Source organism: Abramis brama, assembly GCF_963993115.1.
Source record: "Abramis brama genome assembly, chromosome: 9".
In the NCBI taxonomy this organism is placed as follows: Eukaryota; Metazoa; Chordata; class Actinopteri; order Cypriniformes; family Leuciscidae; genus Abramis; species Abramis brama.
This window is the reverse complement of record NC_139971.1, coordinates 35,200,803-35,217,613: the sequence shown is the minus strand read 5'-3', so window position 1 is coordinate 35,217,613 and position 16,811 is coordinate 35,200,803. Positions and strand designations below refer to the sequence as shown.

The 16,811-nt window shown below is 38.1% G+C and overlaps 1 protein-coding gene across 1 annotated transcript in view; it reads right to left on the bottom strand.

Moving 5' to 3' along the window:
- zfpm1 (zinc finger protein, FOG family member 1) overlaps positions 1-16,811 on the bottom strand; it is an 81,125-nt gene that overhangs the window by 31,469 nt on the left and 32,845 nt on the right. The window contains exons 2-3 of the mRNA XM_084124559.1: positions 9,483-9,626; positions 5,426-5,557 (exon numbers count right to left, since the gene is read on the bottom strand). Coding sequence (XP_083980685.1) covers positions 5,426-5,557; positions 9,483-9,626 — 276 coding nt within the window. The remainder of the gene's footprint in view (positions 1-5,425; positions 5,558-9,482; positions 9,627-16,811) is intronic.

Sequence of the window (16,811 nt, the reverse complement as noted above, 5' to 3'; positions counted from 1 at the left end):
CAAGTACGTTACATTGTCTCGACAGAAACAAACTATTTGCGAAATCAGATACTAGTAACAGTTCCACGAATATTCCATATCATATAGCGTCTCAGCTGAAAAGAAACCCGCTACACTCTCAAGATCCCACAGCAAGGCGTTTTCAGAAGAGTGTTGGAAATAGCCAGCTGAAAACAATTTGGTCGACACACGGCCTAATACAGCAACACTGGTTTGGGGCGAGGCTATATCTTTATCCAACCAATGGAAAACAGGGAGTGTACTCGGGGAAACCTGTTTAAAAACAATCACTATTTTGTAAGAATTTATATTAATATGCAAAAGCCTCTAAGTGGCATCTGAAATTTTCTTCTAGAATGATCATTTTTATCAAGCTCGTATATTTAAGTTCAGTAATTTCACTTAAATGACAATTAATAGGTAATTTGCATTGCCATTTAAGTGAAATTACTGAACTTAAATATACGAGCTTGATAAAAATTATGATTCTAGAAGAAAATTTCAGATGGCACTTAGAGGCTTTTGCATCTGAACTCTTCATACACACACACACACACACACACACATACATATATACACATATATACATACATACATACATACATACATATATATGTAAATAATAATATTTGCAGCAACACGTCCAATATGTGTATGTATTTGCACGAACATTTCATGACATTGGACTGACATCTGCAAATGCACTTCTATTTCAATTTAGTTCCACTCTCTCACTCTTTCTGAGCTGTGCTGATATGTTTTTAATTTTCCAGCGCTCAGGACTCTTCAGGAGGTCTATGCAGATTTTCCTGCTTCTCTGCTGACGCTGTAAAACCTGGCCAACACCTCCGCACCTATCAGCATCCCTGCAGCCCTCTCATCAATGCCAGTTCCAGCACCCGCAAATAATTTATCAGCATTTAAATGCCACTGATAATATGCACACGCTGCTCCCTCCGATCCCTTATAATTAAATATGATAAAATCCCACCGCACCAGGTAAATAATAATAATCATTATTATCGTTGCCATTATAATGCTTTATTGGAGTAATTTGAATAACTTGTGTGGATAAGGAATGCTGGTGGGGAGGGAATGCTGGCCAAGCAGGAACGTTATATGCGGAGCTAGTTTAGTCAAGGTCCTATTCCATCCTGTGAAACTCTAAAAGAGCAAGCGAGATGGAGAGAGAGAGAGAGAGAGAGAGGGAGAAAGAAAGAGGGGGAGAAGGGGAAAAAGGAGCAACAGTCCGCCAGCTAGAAGGGATTACTGTGACGTCCATTTGCATATCAAGAATTTTAAGCAGAGAGGAAAATATCAAACCCTCCAGCCAGCAAGGTCATTTTGAAGATAATTTTTTTCTTCATAATTTATTTTGCATATCATGCAGCAGGACACGTTATAGATTAAAAAGCTGCTTTGCCATATCAACCCATTCCTGACACTTCTGCCTCACCACTGCCTATCAATTCATTCAACAGAACCCCACCCTAAAAAATATTCTATAAAGATACAGAAGCAATTAACAAATAACAAGCAAGAATATTCCACGGATGTTACGTATGGATGCTTTAAAGGACGGATAGACCACCCGTGCAAATTCAAATGTGGAAGGTGTCGAAATGCGATATGCGCTATCCTTTGATGGTATGCTGAATTTTCCAAAAAATAATAATACCCATATTTTTGAGTGACAATTCTAAATGGATGTATAATACGCTAAAGGCTCATATCCATTCGATTTTTTGTTCAGTTTTAGACAGATTTCAAAGTAAATTGTACCCAGTGTAAAATCATATACAGTAAGATGTGAGTTTTACAGCTTCAAAACTGATAAGGAATATATAAATAAGCATACTTGTTTATTTATGGCCCATGTTCTCTATGAGTTTTGTGTATGCGTATACAATAAAGCTTTATACAAACTGATAAGAATGACATTGGATGAGAATCTGCCAGCTGAGAACTTTCAGGAAACATTAGGTCAATATATGAAAGGTCAAACAGAGATAGAAAACAAGAGAAATTGTCAGTACAGAATGACAAAACACTACATAATGACTGAAAAATATGCAGAAATCATGAGTTTGGCTGCCACTGCACACCCATTCCAACCCCTAACGCCCACAAGAAAGAGTAAAACAGGATGTGACATCATCAGAAATGGCCCAGTCCTCTCAAAAAGAAGTCAGTCTGGTCGTTAACACCAGAACTCTGCTAATGACAACAATGCAAAAAAAAAATTACCACAGAACTGAACATTCAGCTCCCAGAGGATTATGAGGAAAAAGAGGCAACATACACCAAATGAACGCATGGATAAACACCCTGCGACTCCACTCCTGATGCGGAGGGGCCGAAACAACAAGAAACAAGGAAAGAAGTGCATGTCTGCATTCTGCAGGGGGGTGTTAGTGGGGATGGAGAGACCAGTGGTGGGATGTGGGGTGGTGTGTGAGGAGGGGGGTCATGATGATAAGGGAAAAATTCAGACCGGTCAAAGTTTCCCTTTTGCCAATCGTGCTCCTGATAAAGGCAGCGCCTGCTCCAGTACTGATAGAAGGCCTATCTCTCTCCTGCTCCCCCTTCTTTATTTCTCTCTCTCTCTCTCTTGCTGTTTCTCCCCCCTCTTCCTCTCTTCCTCATTCTCCTGGCAGTTAGTTTGCGAAGGGAGGGGGGGGGGGAAGCCTATCGCACTCACATCGCCAGCGCTGTCATCAAGCGGCAACCGCACAGCAATTAATATCACTCCAATTACTGTTAAAAGGACAGGCTGGAACAGGACGATAATAAACACATCCTTGACGTGAAAAATTAAAACACACACATGCACACGGGGAGACACACACATTTAGGCGATTTCTAAATATTCGAGATAAAGAAAATGCCTTGCATATTGAATCATGTCATACTCTACTAGATCCCCACTATCGCTATAAGCTGCACTGCTCAGCTGTGTGGTCCTGAGAGAAAAAGATGGAGAAAAATGATAGAAAAAGCCTTATTACGCTATCCAGGCCAATATTAAAGACTACTAATTTGTTTTTACAGTCAATGCAGTAAAATGTTCTTAGGATGTTTTCCGATTTTATGCAACCAGTTTGAAGGCAAGAAAACAACACAAAAACAAAGGTTGACGAATGCCTTTTTTCATACTTGTGAGTCTTTACCAGAGTGATTGATGGAACTTCTATCTCTGCTGAAAAACCTGTTTAAACTAGCCTAAACTAAGCTGGTCTTCATCCGTTTTACTGGTCTCCAGCTGAAAGAGGGCCAAAACGCCTTTAAAACCAGCAAGAGACCAGCTAAGACCAGCATATCCGCTTAGGCTGGTCTAACATGTTTTTTTCTTCCAGCAGGAATGGCAGTGGTTCTCAAATGGTTTTGCTTTGGGACCCAGTTTGAACTAGGCCTGTCACGATTATGAAATTTGGCTGACGATTAATTGTCTAAAAAATAATTGCGGTTATGCCGATTAATTGTCAGTTTTAGGGCTTTGACGATTAATTGTCTGTGTTAGGGCTTTGGCAATTATGCCGATTAATTGTCTGTTTTAGGGCTTTGTGCTTCATTCATTAAATAATTGTGATGAATTTAATCCTTTGTAAGTGATCATTTTGCAGTGTAAGATTACAGTTAACACCTTTAAATATTAAATAAATATATTCAATAGCTATGACAATTTGTTTATTAAACTTAGTGAGTGTATAAATCAGCAGCAAAAAGTAATTTTTGAAAACATCTGCACAGTAATTTAATAAAATCTAAACATGTTAATAAAAACAAATGTGCACAAACCATGATAATAAGATACGCTTCAAAACAGCGGAACAAAGCGCGTATGCGCATCGCGGGTGCAGAATGATGTGCTTAATGCAACATGGAGTCACAGTGCGCAGCGCTGCACAAGTGCGCATTTAAAAGTTCACGGCACAAAGCGAAGAAATGTCGAGGGTGTATATCAGTCCAACAGTTTATTGATCATTTGTTTCTTCACAGTTTTAAACTCCAGTTATTGTGCGTCTGATGCCAATTCATAGTCCTTGTGCTGTGTAGGCACACGGTAGCGAGCGAGTCATTTAGAAACAGCAAAAAACTCCAGCAAAATAAAGTCATTTTATGCAAATCCACAGCCCTTTATCTACAGATCAAGCATTATAACGTCAATGTCACATTGGAGAAAGTTTTACCGTGTATCCTGTCGTAACCGGACGACGCGCGCTGTTTGAATGCTGAATGGAATGATTGACAGCTGCAGACGAGTTTGTGAACTTTAATTTAACAATGTAAATATACTACTGTCCCTCACATTAAGCTATGGAATGGCTTCAGATGACTTTGAATATATTGCTGGAAAACGTAATTAGTGCTTGTCTATTTATTTTGGTCCATGACTCCCCCTTGTGCCGTAGGCCTATAAAAGAGCGCAATAATCGCGGTTGTCTGAAACAATCGCGGTTAGATCAAATAATCGCGATCAGACGGTTATTTAATTATCGCGACAGGCCTAGTTTGAACATGAAGTGGCAACCCAGTAGAGGACCAAAATTATTTATCATAAAAAACGAAATAAATATGCCCTTGAATTCAAGTTATTAATAACTTATCAAACCTGAAATTGCATTTTGCACTCTTCATAAACTGTTTTATTTAATATACAACTATATTATACAACTATTATAAATCATTATGAATATTATATATTATATAATAGAATATTTGCATAATATTATGAAATAATAAAAAATAACATTAATGTTAAATAATATTATATTTATAATTTTAATTTTTATAATATTTATCATATAAATACAGCAAAATTCTTAATATTTACATGATTAACCTGCATGTTCTCTTCTGTTGTTAGCTCCTTTGTACCACAAATAACCAAGAACATAAAATGATCAATGGTAAAAATGCTTATGAATTCATTTGCACTAGTTATATTACTTCAAATCAGGGCCGGCTGCCTGAGAGAGACAAGTCCCGACTCTCACAGAGACTATTAGAACATTTCTGAGACATTGTGTGGAGTTTTTTCTGAGCTAACAGTCATGCATTTACATGACAACTTTGTGATTTGACCCTGGAGTTAAAGCATTGTTTAATGAGGCTCCATGGGATACAGATTTGAAAGTGTATTGGAATTCTCAGACATGCCACAAGTGTGATGTCACGGGTTGTTGAAAAGTTTACAGTAGGTTCCCTCCGCAAAGTGGTATAAGAATGACAGTACTTTCTCAGAAATTTACAGGCAGATCAGACTGAATCATTTCTGGTTTGAACGCGTATCTCGATAAAGTCATGGCCTATATTGTTTCATGGTTGCCAAGGTGACAGTATGACTACGGCTGGCCCTTCCTGAGGAGCCAGTGACTCATGCATCAGTAAAACACTCCTGAAAGAGGGACAGATAGAGACTGACCCGGGCCGTTCCACTGGGGTTCCCCTTCCCCATCTGCCTCTTCCTCCTCCTCATCTTCTGTACAGCGTTTCAGTCCTTTCTCATCTTCCTCACCCTCATCCGGCACCGCCAGGGACTCGTGCGTTCTTGGCTCTGTGTCAAAACAAGTGGAACAATTTGATGACAGGGAATTAATACTCAAAAATCACACATATTCTGAAAACAACCAGAGTTTATGTTTGTGCGATATTTAAATTTTTGTGCAATATCGGGGTTTTTTTTACATGACCAGCTAATTGCATGTTATTCCTTACTTGTGTAATTGGTACATAAGTATATTGAGGGGTACATTTTTATTGTATTCCAATATAATATTTATTATATACAAAAACACACTACTGTTCAAAAGATTGGGATCTCTTATGCTCACCAAGGCTGCATTTATCTGATCAAAAACAGTAAAAACTAATATTGTGAGATATTATTACAATTTAAAATAACTCTTTTCTATTTAATATATTTTAAAATATAATCTATTCATGTGATGGCAAAGCTGAATTTTCAGCATCTTCAGTGTCACATGATCCTTCAGAAATCATTTTAATATGCCAATTTGCTGCTCAAGGAACATTTCTTTCTTATTATCAATGTTGGCATAGTTGTGCTACTTAATATTTTTGTGGAAACCATGAACATTTTTTAAAGGATTTTTTGATGAACAGAACGTTTAAAAGGGCAGCATTTATTTGAAAAATAAATCTTTTAAACAATTACAAATGCATCGTTATAATTAAGCATTCTTTTTTTTTTTAAAGTGACTTTTGTACAATAGTGTATATTTTTTACATAATATAAGATGAAATAAAGATTAAACATTTATTTATTTATTTTTTATTTATAATATTAACTTGCATTTAGCATGTGATGGTTAAACCGAATCCTGAGTCCCATGTTTAATTCTTAATGATCTACCATTCTCTTTAATACTCAACAAATGAGTGTGATGGTCTCGCACTGATGATCAAAAGTGGTCAACAGAGAGGCCTGTGTGATTCAGCAACACGACATCTTAGGATAAACCCGACCCATACGCTTTTGATTTACCAAGCGAGAATTGGAAACCCCGGCCAACAGACGGCCAGCGTCTTCCTTTTATTAAGGCCGATCTTTTTCATCAGTGTGAAAGACAGAGTACAGATCTCCCAGACATTGATGCCAATGATTACCAATTCTCTTTGATCAATGTGATCACCTTTCCGATAGCGATCTCTCTCTTTCGGTTGGTTGAGTGCCAGTGTAACATGTATGAGTAAATTGACATGAATTCTTGTCCACTTCTCTCCCTCTCCCCTTCCCCAACTCCCTCCCCTTCACCCCACCTCGATTACAGCTCATCTGTGGTGCACAAAGGGCATGTTTACCCTTGCATTCCCGTGGCGATAAACAGCGATAGCTACCGATCGATACGGGCCATAAATGTGACGTGGTGAGAGCATGCTGTTATTAATGCAACAGGTTGGAGATTAGATCTTCATCATCAAATAAATGACACATGCACACGCCCTTGTCGTCAGCCCCGATAATTCCACCCAAGCCCAACCGCCATTCTCAGCCCGTCCCAGCGCATGCCGTCCCATGACGCGCCTCCCTCCCTGCCTAAGAAGCCCTATTATTTTCAGCGATAAATCACATTGAATGGCACATTGATTTTATCCTGCAGCGCTCAGCGTGGGGAGAGGAGCTGGAGCCACAGTTATTGCATTTAATATTATCAATATAATCTCCCATATCATCTGAGCAGAGACGACAGGTATCAGGAAAAGAGGGCGGGGTGGATGGGTGCTGCCACCATCCTGGCTCCCCGACAGTCTCCTTAGTCTACCAGCACATGCAAACACACACACTGACGCACGCACACACACACACACACACACACCCCGTCGCCAACCCAACAACCTCCTTTCATCTGATAACAGCAACTTCCTTTGTCACACCTGGAGGGCAAAGTCACCCAACTTGCTCCATTCTTCCTGGCTGGCCTCATTTTTTAGAGTCAATTTTCTCCAAGTTCTTTCTCCCAAACAGATCATCATGGCAGGGTCAAGTTCTTTTCTTGTAAGGCTCAACTATACCAACTCTGAGTCCAACATGGTGCCCGAAGCGTGGCTAGCTGGTTGTACAGGCTAAGATGTTTCCATCCAGTTAAATACTACAGCCTTGGTGAAACCATAAGCCAGATCAAGCCCACGATCAGACCTCCTCACCGGGTTTGAGATAACAAAAGGTGTTCTGGAACACAGAGTCATCTTTGCTTAAGGTTTATCAGCTTCTCTGCTGATATGGATGACGACTTCACCATCAGATCTTCCTTCGGATCACTTCAGACTGACCCTTTTACATGGAAACCAGCGGCCGCTTTGCCATTAATGATTATTAAAAGGTGGTACTTTCATTTATATTTATTTTTTACAGGTGGTTATCGACACTGTGTGTCCTGTGACTGGTTGAGTGTTTTTCTGAGGCAGTTATCAGTTGGTTATCGCCTGTCTTTTTCTCTCCCAGATGGTGGATAAGGGAGCTTGCCTTTATTAGCCACTGCTGGCCTGATAAAGACCTGGTATTGATCGCAGGTTGAAAGAGCAGGTTCGTCAAACACGGCTGATTTACAGAGGCTGATAATAGCAGCACCGGGCAACAGTGGAGCCCCGAGGGGTGGGGGCGAGATTGATAAAGGGAAAAAAAAAAGAGCTAAAGAAACACGTTAACGCAGACCCTCTTTTCACACCGGAAAAGAGGAGGATGACAAACATCACCTCAAACACAAACTTGCAAATGCCACATAGTTACATGTCTAAACGCACACACAAACAAAACAGGACAATCTCTAAACTATTCACGATTAGCACCTGACAGAATTTCCATGCGTTTATCAAAAGCAGCCAACGAACCAGCTCTTATCTCCTCAGTCCCCAATTTCACAAGAACAGGAATTTTCCAGATTAAAAAAAAAAAGAAGAGGAAAAACAAATCTCAACTAAGAATGTGACTTAAATATCTTACGGCTGGAAAACCAGACAGAAAGTGCAACAAGGCAACCATATCCATCCATGTCTGCAAAAATTACATATAACCTCATTTAAGATTTAAAGAAATTTAAAGAAATGAACTAAACGAGGGAGTACACGAGGTATTAAAACAATCTAATCTTAAATTGTGATGAACTCTCTTCAGAGAAAACTTGATTAAACAAAGCTTTGTATCTCATTCAGCAAGAGTTTCCTTTTCCTGAACAGAACCGTTATTTCATAAAGTAATAGTTCTGTCACTATTTACACTCTTTTGTCATTCCCAACCAGTATGGCGTTATTTTTTTCAATAAAACCTAAAAACTGAATTTAAGAATCTTCACATTGCTTTTTCATACAGTGACCACATCAATAATTTTTTTTACAAAAAACACTAAGTCTAAAACTCCATATATATTGCTGTATATATATATGCATAAAAAGTTAAGTAAAAATAACAAAAATTATGATAAATTCTTACTAAAATGTCTTTAGCTCTCAAGTCAAATATGGCACCTTTAGATGCATGGTGTCAGGTTGGACATCAGCGTCAGAAAACATCAATGTCTTGCATGTTCAATAACATTTATTAGAAAGCTCCAGTGGATTTTCATTGAAAAATTTCAGTCTATACTTCAAACAAGCTTTCACATGGCTCCAGAAGTTCATAGATTTATGGTTCTTTGATTGTTTTGGGGGGTTTTTTGTCCTTTTTTGAGCTTGATGTGAGTGTTCTGTAAAATATGATTAAAAAAAATCTCCTTTTGTGTTCCACCAAAAAAGGCAAATAAGTTTAGAACGACACGAGAGTGAATTTCAATTATATCCTTTAACTATCCATTAAAGTCATATGGCAAAAGGAAGCTGTTTTCCGAAATCCAGACAATCAGATGTGAGTGAGATGTCTAATACTGTTATCAATATCAATATCAGTTTCATCACAAAACAACACAGGTTATGTTAGAGGAACATTCAGGTGGTAATGAAAGCCATTTTAGCATGCGTCGTTTCACCTTCGTTATAAAGTGGTGTAAATGAAGGTGGACTTGAACCGTCACACTCTGCAGAGTCCTCCTGGTCTGAAGCTCCGCCCTCTTCTCCTGATATGCTTACATCATCAGATGGATCCTCACCTCCATTAAGATCCCCAATAGAACCTGCAGAGAAAAAGAGAGAGAGCGGTCATAAAAAGAGGAGCAATACAAAATAAAAGTCATCTGACACTGAAAGGCCTTTGAAAAGATATCATATCATGCCAAAGCCTCAGTTGAGAGGCTTAAGATAATGTGAATATACCCTGTTAATATCTTCAAGGAAGTAGGGTGCTCTGTAAATAAAAAGTGATAAAGTACATGATTAAGCAAGAAAATTCAGATTCATTTCAAACCATCTTGCTACAAGCCTTTTACAGTTTTAATTGGTTGGAAATCCCAGAGCTTCAGACCACAAGGAAGTAAATGAACAATGGTGTGTGTGTGTTATATCACTGGCCAGGGTGATTAACTCATTTGTATAACTCAATACATTCCCAGTTGGCAGACGTTTGAACAAAACCTTACACTTTTCAATCATGATGAGATAACCAATCATTGGTGTTTAAAAATACCAATTTAATTAGTTGATATTTTAAAAAAAGCAGTAGTAGTAAAACTATTTTTTGACATAAAATCAGTTTTAAATTATAATATTCTCAGAGAGCACGTTTATTGTATGGCTTGTTCCCTCTAAAATAAATGAATGCAATACGTGACAGACAAGGGCTTCTGTAGTGGACACCACAGCGGTTTGCATGTTAATTCAACCTTCGCCAACCGTATTGTTATTCTAATGAGGTTTAAGATGAGCAAAACTACAGTTTTCACATAAATTCATCAAACACATTTTCACTATGCTAAACTCAACCAGGACTCCCACTATTTTATGCATCTGCATCTAAGCAAAATTACCAGGGGTTGGAAAATCGGATTTTACCACAGGTTTTTCATAAATTAATTTTCATTAAGTTGTGATGAACAGAGAGGGGATTGTTAGGAGCTAAAGCCGTGACTGGAGGCGTATATATTTACACTTCCTAGAACAAAGAGGCCTATAATCTATACAAAGCACACAACAATACCCGTGAATAAAGAGCCTTGTAGAAAAAGGCAAAGGCAATTTTTCTAATTCTGTTAATTTCACTTCCAAAGCAATTAAAACGAGGCGGAGATAATGCTTGGAAACAATCGCTCCCTGACAAAGTGTTTCTGTCTTTGTAAATGAAACATCTTTAGGCTAATTTCGACTTCCACGCCTGCATGGTTCACTGTAATTTCAGATAAAATTAACACACTTAGATTTGGACCTTAGTAATAAAGGACGCGAGAGAGAAAAGTAAAAAAAGATCGATCCCATACGCCATATTTTTAGAATGTAGTCTGAGCATTGCTAGATCTAATTTTCTATATCTGTGGCGACATTTTCATACAATTAATTTTCCTTTAATCATAATTGTACAAAGGGGCTCCTCTGTTTAAAATTCCAATTACATTTTGTGTTTAAATGTAAGTCTGAATTATGATTTTCTTTCCTATTACCGCTCTGGTTAAATGAATAAATCGCCGCATCACTGCTTACAGACATCAAATGGCGCGGAAAAAAGTCTCTGCTCTCCCTCTTCATCTTATACAAGGAATAATATGCATTTTTCACAGAACCGACGACAGAAAAGGGTTGTCTACATTCAGAATGTCAGCAGACAACTTTGTTTGCCATAAATTGTATGAAAAAATGAGGGGAAAATATAGCACTCAAGAACATTAAACATGCATAAAAAAGTGCTTTTTGATGCATAGATCGCTTTGAAATATAACTTAAACCTGTGAATTTATAATAAAAACAATTTAGGATTTAAAACAAATGACGTAAAATATAAATTACAATTATATTGTTTAAATGATAAAAATGACAACTATTCCCAATCCACGTTTAAGGACTAAAATGTCAATTGTAAAAGCCCCTATTTTGTCTATTATACAAAGCAAAAGAAAGGAGATCAACTGAAAGAAATACACTTTTGAGTTCTAACTGGCACTCGAACAGACAGAACAAAGTGAGAAAGCTGATGAAGGCGGAGGAGATAGGGCTTTATTAAGCAGCCCCCGTCCACATCAAACCAGTGTGCTTAGCGGCAGTGATTAAACCAAGAGACAACACATCAAACCTGAGCCCTGATTAAACGAACAAACTTCCTCACCATCACGTTAATCACCACATTACCAAACAGCCCAAACACAGTGAAAAAAAAAAAAGAACACTGCTTGTATCGGGAAATCAGGGACTTGTGAAGAAAGATACTTTGAGGAGAACAGTGAGCCTTTGGTGAGAGTCTACGTGTGTGTGTGTGTGTGTGTGTGTGTGTGTGCCAGCGTTCAAGGAAGAACTGCGGTACCTGCAGTACTTATAATTTCAAGCACAAGTGGCTACACACATTGATCAGAGCCAAGGGCATTAACACGCTCTTAGTAATTAGATGAATCCAAGGGTTAGACCGGATCCCGGGCACTTGAAAGCACAGCGGCCCACATAAATCAAAAGGAGACTTCAAGTCCCCCTGTAGTCAATCATTTTATACCTTAAAACTCATCTTTGATCACCAAAATTACATATTTAAACATTTATTTCCTATGAAACAATTTTATTTAAGCCTTAAAACAGCTTGAATGTAAGTCTACACCCTTCTTTCATTTAGTATACACGGAATCATGAATATGCAAATGAGTCCCGCCACAACTCAATCACACGAGCTCAGAGATCCACTTGGTCAACTTTACTGTAGTAAATGCTACACGATGGCAAGTGGATTAATTCAGCCATATATTTTTGAACCAGAAACTGATTTAGAAGAAGAAGTGGAAGAGTGAATTATACAGGCTCGTATACAAGTCGATGTATCAGAATGGTAATGTATCGTTCTCTACAACGCCAGACACATAACAGTAATTAATATGATTAGCCTTTGGCTTGACTACGTTATCAAACAGCTGTGTTGCTAATGTTACACAAACCATGTTCCCATTTGCCATCTCAGTCATGCCTTCTAAAAATCATCATCCTTAGAAACGCTCTGAACAACTTAGAATGCCAGTGGAGAAAGGTATATGGTTCATCATAACATCGTAATATACATCATACAAAATTCACTCACTATATTGCTAAATGTACCAGATTTTTCATATCAACAGAAAAATATAACGGGATAACCTGGCTTCTCTTGTCTTGAGAATCCCCTGATTCGCAGCAAAGTTAATGATAAAGCCCGTCCACATGTTGACGTGACTGGTTACAAGGTAGTGTGTGACGTAAAAAACACCAGCGAGTCTTTTTCACTGCAATGGTGCTGACTTATGAATTTGCACTAGGTTTGTCTTAAAGCATATTTAAAAACACCCCATAGACATATAAACAACATTAAAAACTTGACGGGACTCGTGTCACCAGCGTCGCTGGAGCTGAAGATAAGCTGGGAGCCTCTGGGCTTGCACACCACTGGCAGGACCTCTGCGGACACACTGCCGTACAGGAGTGGACTTTCACCTGCTTTGCCAAGACCCGCTCCATCTCGGATTCTGCCAACACAGCATGCGGTGTGAAATGAGGTAGTGAATAGCACTCTTGTTTTCATTCAGTAAAACAGAGTAACTTCATCCACACAAGGCCAAAGAGTCTTGTCATTGACAAGACAACATTCACAATTAGAAACAGGCATCGGTGTAATAATATTAATCATTGTACTAAATTAACATCTTCATTTCATAGTGTCTAGGCCACACAACATCATCTGTTTGATAAGCTCATTTTAAAGCAATAAATGTGCTTTAATACATGGCATATTGTTAATTTTCACAGTTATACAGTTGAAGGCCATAAAGCAAGCTTGCCCCAAAGACTTCCATTGCATTTCTGTACATGGGTGGTAATCATTAAATTGTAAAACAAAATGACCAGAGGTATGGCATGCTATATTCCACCTTTTTCTTTTTTTATATCTTTTATTAAATCACGCATGGAAGACTTTTACTTTGTTACATTGCAGGACTGTTTAAAAAGATCTATTTAAAGTTAATTTAAAATGGTTTTACTTTTTTTTTTTTATAAAAATAAATAAATCTTGAGCTTTACCCAAAAATGAAAATTTTGACATCACTTGCTCACCCTCAATTTGTTCCAAACCTGTATGAGTTTCTTTCTTCTGTTGAACACATATTTTGAAGAATGTTGGTAACCAGACAGTTGATGGTAGCCATTGACTTCCATTCTTTAAAATATCTTCTTTTGTGTTCAACAGAAGAAAGAAACTCATAAAGGTTTGGAACAACTTGAGGGTTAGTAAAATATGACAGAAAGTTCTATCGTCATTTATTAATTTTCATGTTGTTCGAAAGCCGCATGACTTGTTCTTCTGTGCAGCACAAAGAGAAGATGTTTCAATGAATGTTCACGCTGCTCTTCTCTATATAATGGAAGTGAATGGCTGCCAGTGGCTTTCTTTTTTTTTCAAGCACCATAAAAGCAGTCTAAACGCCTCATGTGCAATATTCAAAGTCTTTTGAAGCCATTCCATAGTTTTATGTGCGATATAGACCGATATTTAAGTCATACTCAAAATATTGCCAAACAGTTATGGTCACCATCCATTTTTATTGGACAAGAGCAGCTTGGACATTCTTCTGTAAATAACTTCTGTTGCATTCCACGGAGGAAGTTGTACAGGTTTCAAAAGACATGTAACATTCCTTTAAACTCTTAACTGAAATATTAAAGAGAGAGAGAGAGAGAGAGAGAGGGGCTTAAAAATAAACTTTTCAGTGTATTTACTTAATATCTTTTGTATTTGCCAAAGCATGAACATAAAGAGTAAGAACGCCAGCCAAACAAAGAAGAATAATTATCAAAACTCTTAAGACAGAGCACGAACACAGAACAAATAATAAAGCTATCCTTGACGAGGCTCGTTAATAATGAAATAAAAAGAGTAAACAGCGCAGGAAGATACTGTTCTCATTTCCATCAGTCAAATCACACGAGTGAGTGATTATAATACTTATGATAATGAGTGATTATTGTAAAGTGATAATGTGTGGTGATGGCATTCATGTGCGCTGGGCATCGGAGCACTTCAAACGGGCCTGACTGATCCTCGCCGTGGATTTGTCAGCAGGTTGTCAAACATCAAACAGTCGTGAGCCCGGGACACTGCAAAGAGGCACATTTTAAAGACATCCCTCGATTTCCTTATCTTCTTTTCTCACTCTACGCTTCCTTTTCTGCTTTTTACATCCCTCCATCATGTTACTGTCTGCACCTTTTCTCTGCCTCTCTCTCTCGCCTGTGCGAGCTCTTTCCTTTCCCTATTACTCTCTCCTTTCTTTCACTCTTCATCTCTCTCTCTCTCTCAGAGAGTGACTGGGAGCGTCACTCTGTGTGGATAGCTGCGAGCCGTTCCCGGTTATCGCCTCCTGCAGACTCTACCGGTCTGATCTGTCTCCTCTTCATTAAGCAAATACGCCGACGTGGAAATGAAAACATAATAGCTATTTGATTTCCAGCGAGATATTTTGCATATTGGTTCAGAGCTGATAGTGGAATTTCATCAAGTCATTTTTTTTTTTTTTTTTTCATGCTTTAAAAACTGAATTACTGAGCTGGGCGGCTTCGGCAGGATTTCTTTACATTGCTGGGAAGAGGGAGGGGGAAAAAAACAGAAACGGCAGAAGCAGTTCCCCAGGAAGACTACTTAAACGATTAAATATCCCCCCATTCCCCTTTTTCTCCTTTTGATAACAGGGAGGGAAAATTTAAAGAATTCACAGTGCTTTAGGTTCAACTATACTAATCAGAGATAGAGAGAAGAAAATTAACTCCTTAATGAGCAGGAGCTGTCTGCCAGATAATGGTCAAGGAGAGCCGATAGGGCTGGAGACTGAATGAGAGAGAAAGAAAAGGAGGAATAAAAACCGAGATGGATTCACCGAACAGGGGAGAAATCAGATTTTACCCCTGCTCTGGAAATTGTTCTTTGTGTCCACAGAGGGCAGGTGCGATTGTCGGCAACGATATCTCTAAGGTTACAAGCCGGTCTAGTCGCTACAGAGATGAATGGTGCGTCTGAGGGTATTTCTCATGCCCCTTTGAGAGAAAAACTACCCCTGCAAGCACAGATCAACAAACTTGCTTTCACCAATTTATCAGACCCTTCCTGTATAGAGGGGAAAAAAGCCCAGCCAAAATACGTCTGACGTCTATTTTCTGTATTGGAACAATTACACTGATAGCGTTCTCGTACAACACATATATAAATGCCATATCTAGGGGGAACAGTACAGAACATTTCAAGTTATTACATAATATTGAGGCTCAAAAATCCACATGCTTTCAGGGTTCTCACACCTTTTGACCAACCAATTTCCATTTTTCTAGTTCATCATTTTTCCATTTTTCTAGGGATAGTTCACCCAAAAATTGTATTTCTGTCATTAATTACTCACCCTCATGTCTTCCATAGACTGCAACGTTATTACCACTTTTAAGGCCCAGAAAGGTAGTAAAGACATCGTTAAAATAGTCCATGTGACTATAGTTAAACCTTAATGTTATGAAGCGACGAGAATACGTTTTGTGCACAGTAAAAACAAAAACAACTACTTTATTCAACAGTTTCTTCTCTTCCGTGTCAGTCTCTGATGCTATTCACGTGAACATCACGACACATGTGATGCTGATGCAGGAGCCGGCCAATCCTGAGCCGGCGTTCTGACGTAGAACCAGGAAGTGCCGCACTGTTTACAACGTGAACAGCGTCAGAGACTGACAGAAGAGAAGAAATCGTAGAATCATTTTTTTTTATTTGACATCATTTATATTAGTTTTTTAATTATTTAATAGGAATTGTGCTCACAAAAAGGAATTTTCAGACAAATAAATATTTTAGAACTAAGCATAACACATTCACTATAGAAATTACCATGATTTATTTTGATTTTATTACATTTATATGGCTTTTCCAGGCCAGTTTTAATATCCCATGTTGGTTTTGCATTGGTAAATTTTTTACCAATTTTATTCATATTATGGGGTATAGACAGGACTGGAAATGTAATGGAGGGATGGAATCAGAAAAACTTCTATTTGTTGGCAATTTGTCAGAATATGTACAATACCACTCAGAATTTTGGGGTCAATAATTGGGGTCATGTTTTTGTTTTGTTTTGGTTTTTGAAGAAGAAATGAAAACTTTTATTCTGCAAGATACATTTAATTGATCAAAAGTGACAGTAAATACATTTATAATGCTACAAAAGATTTCC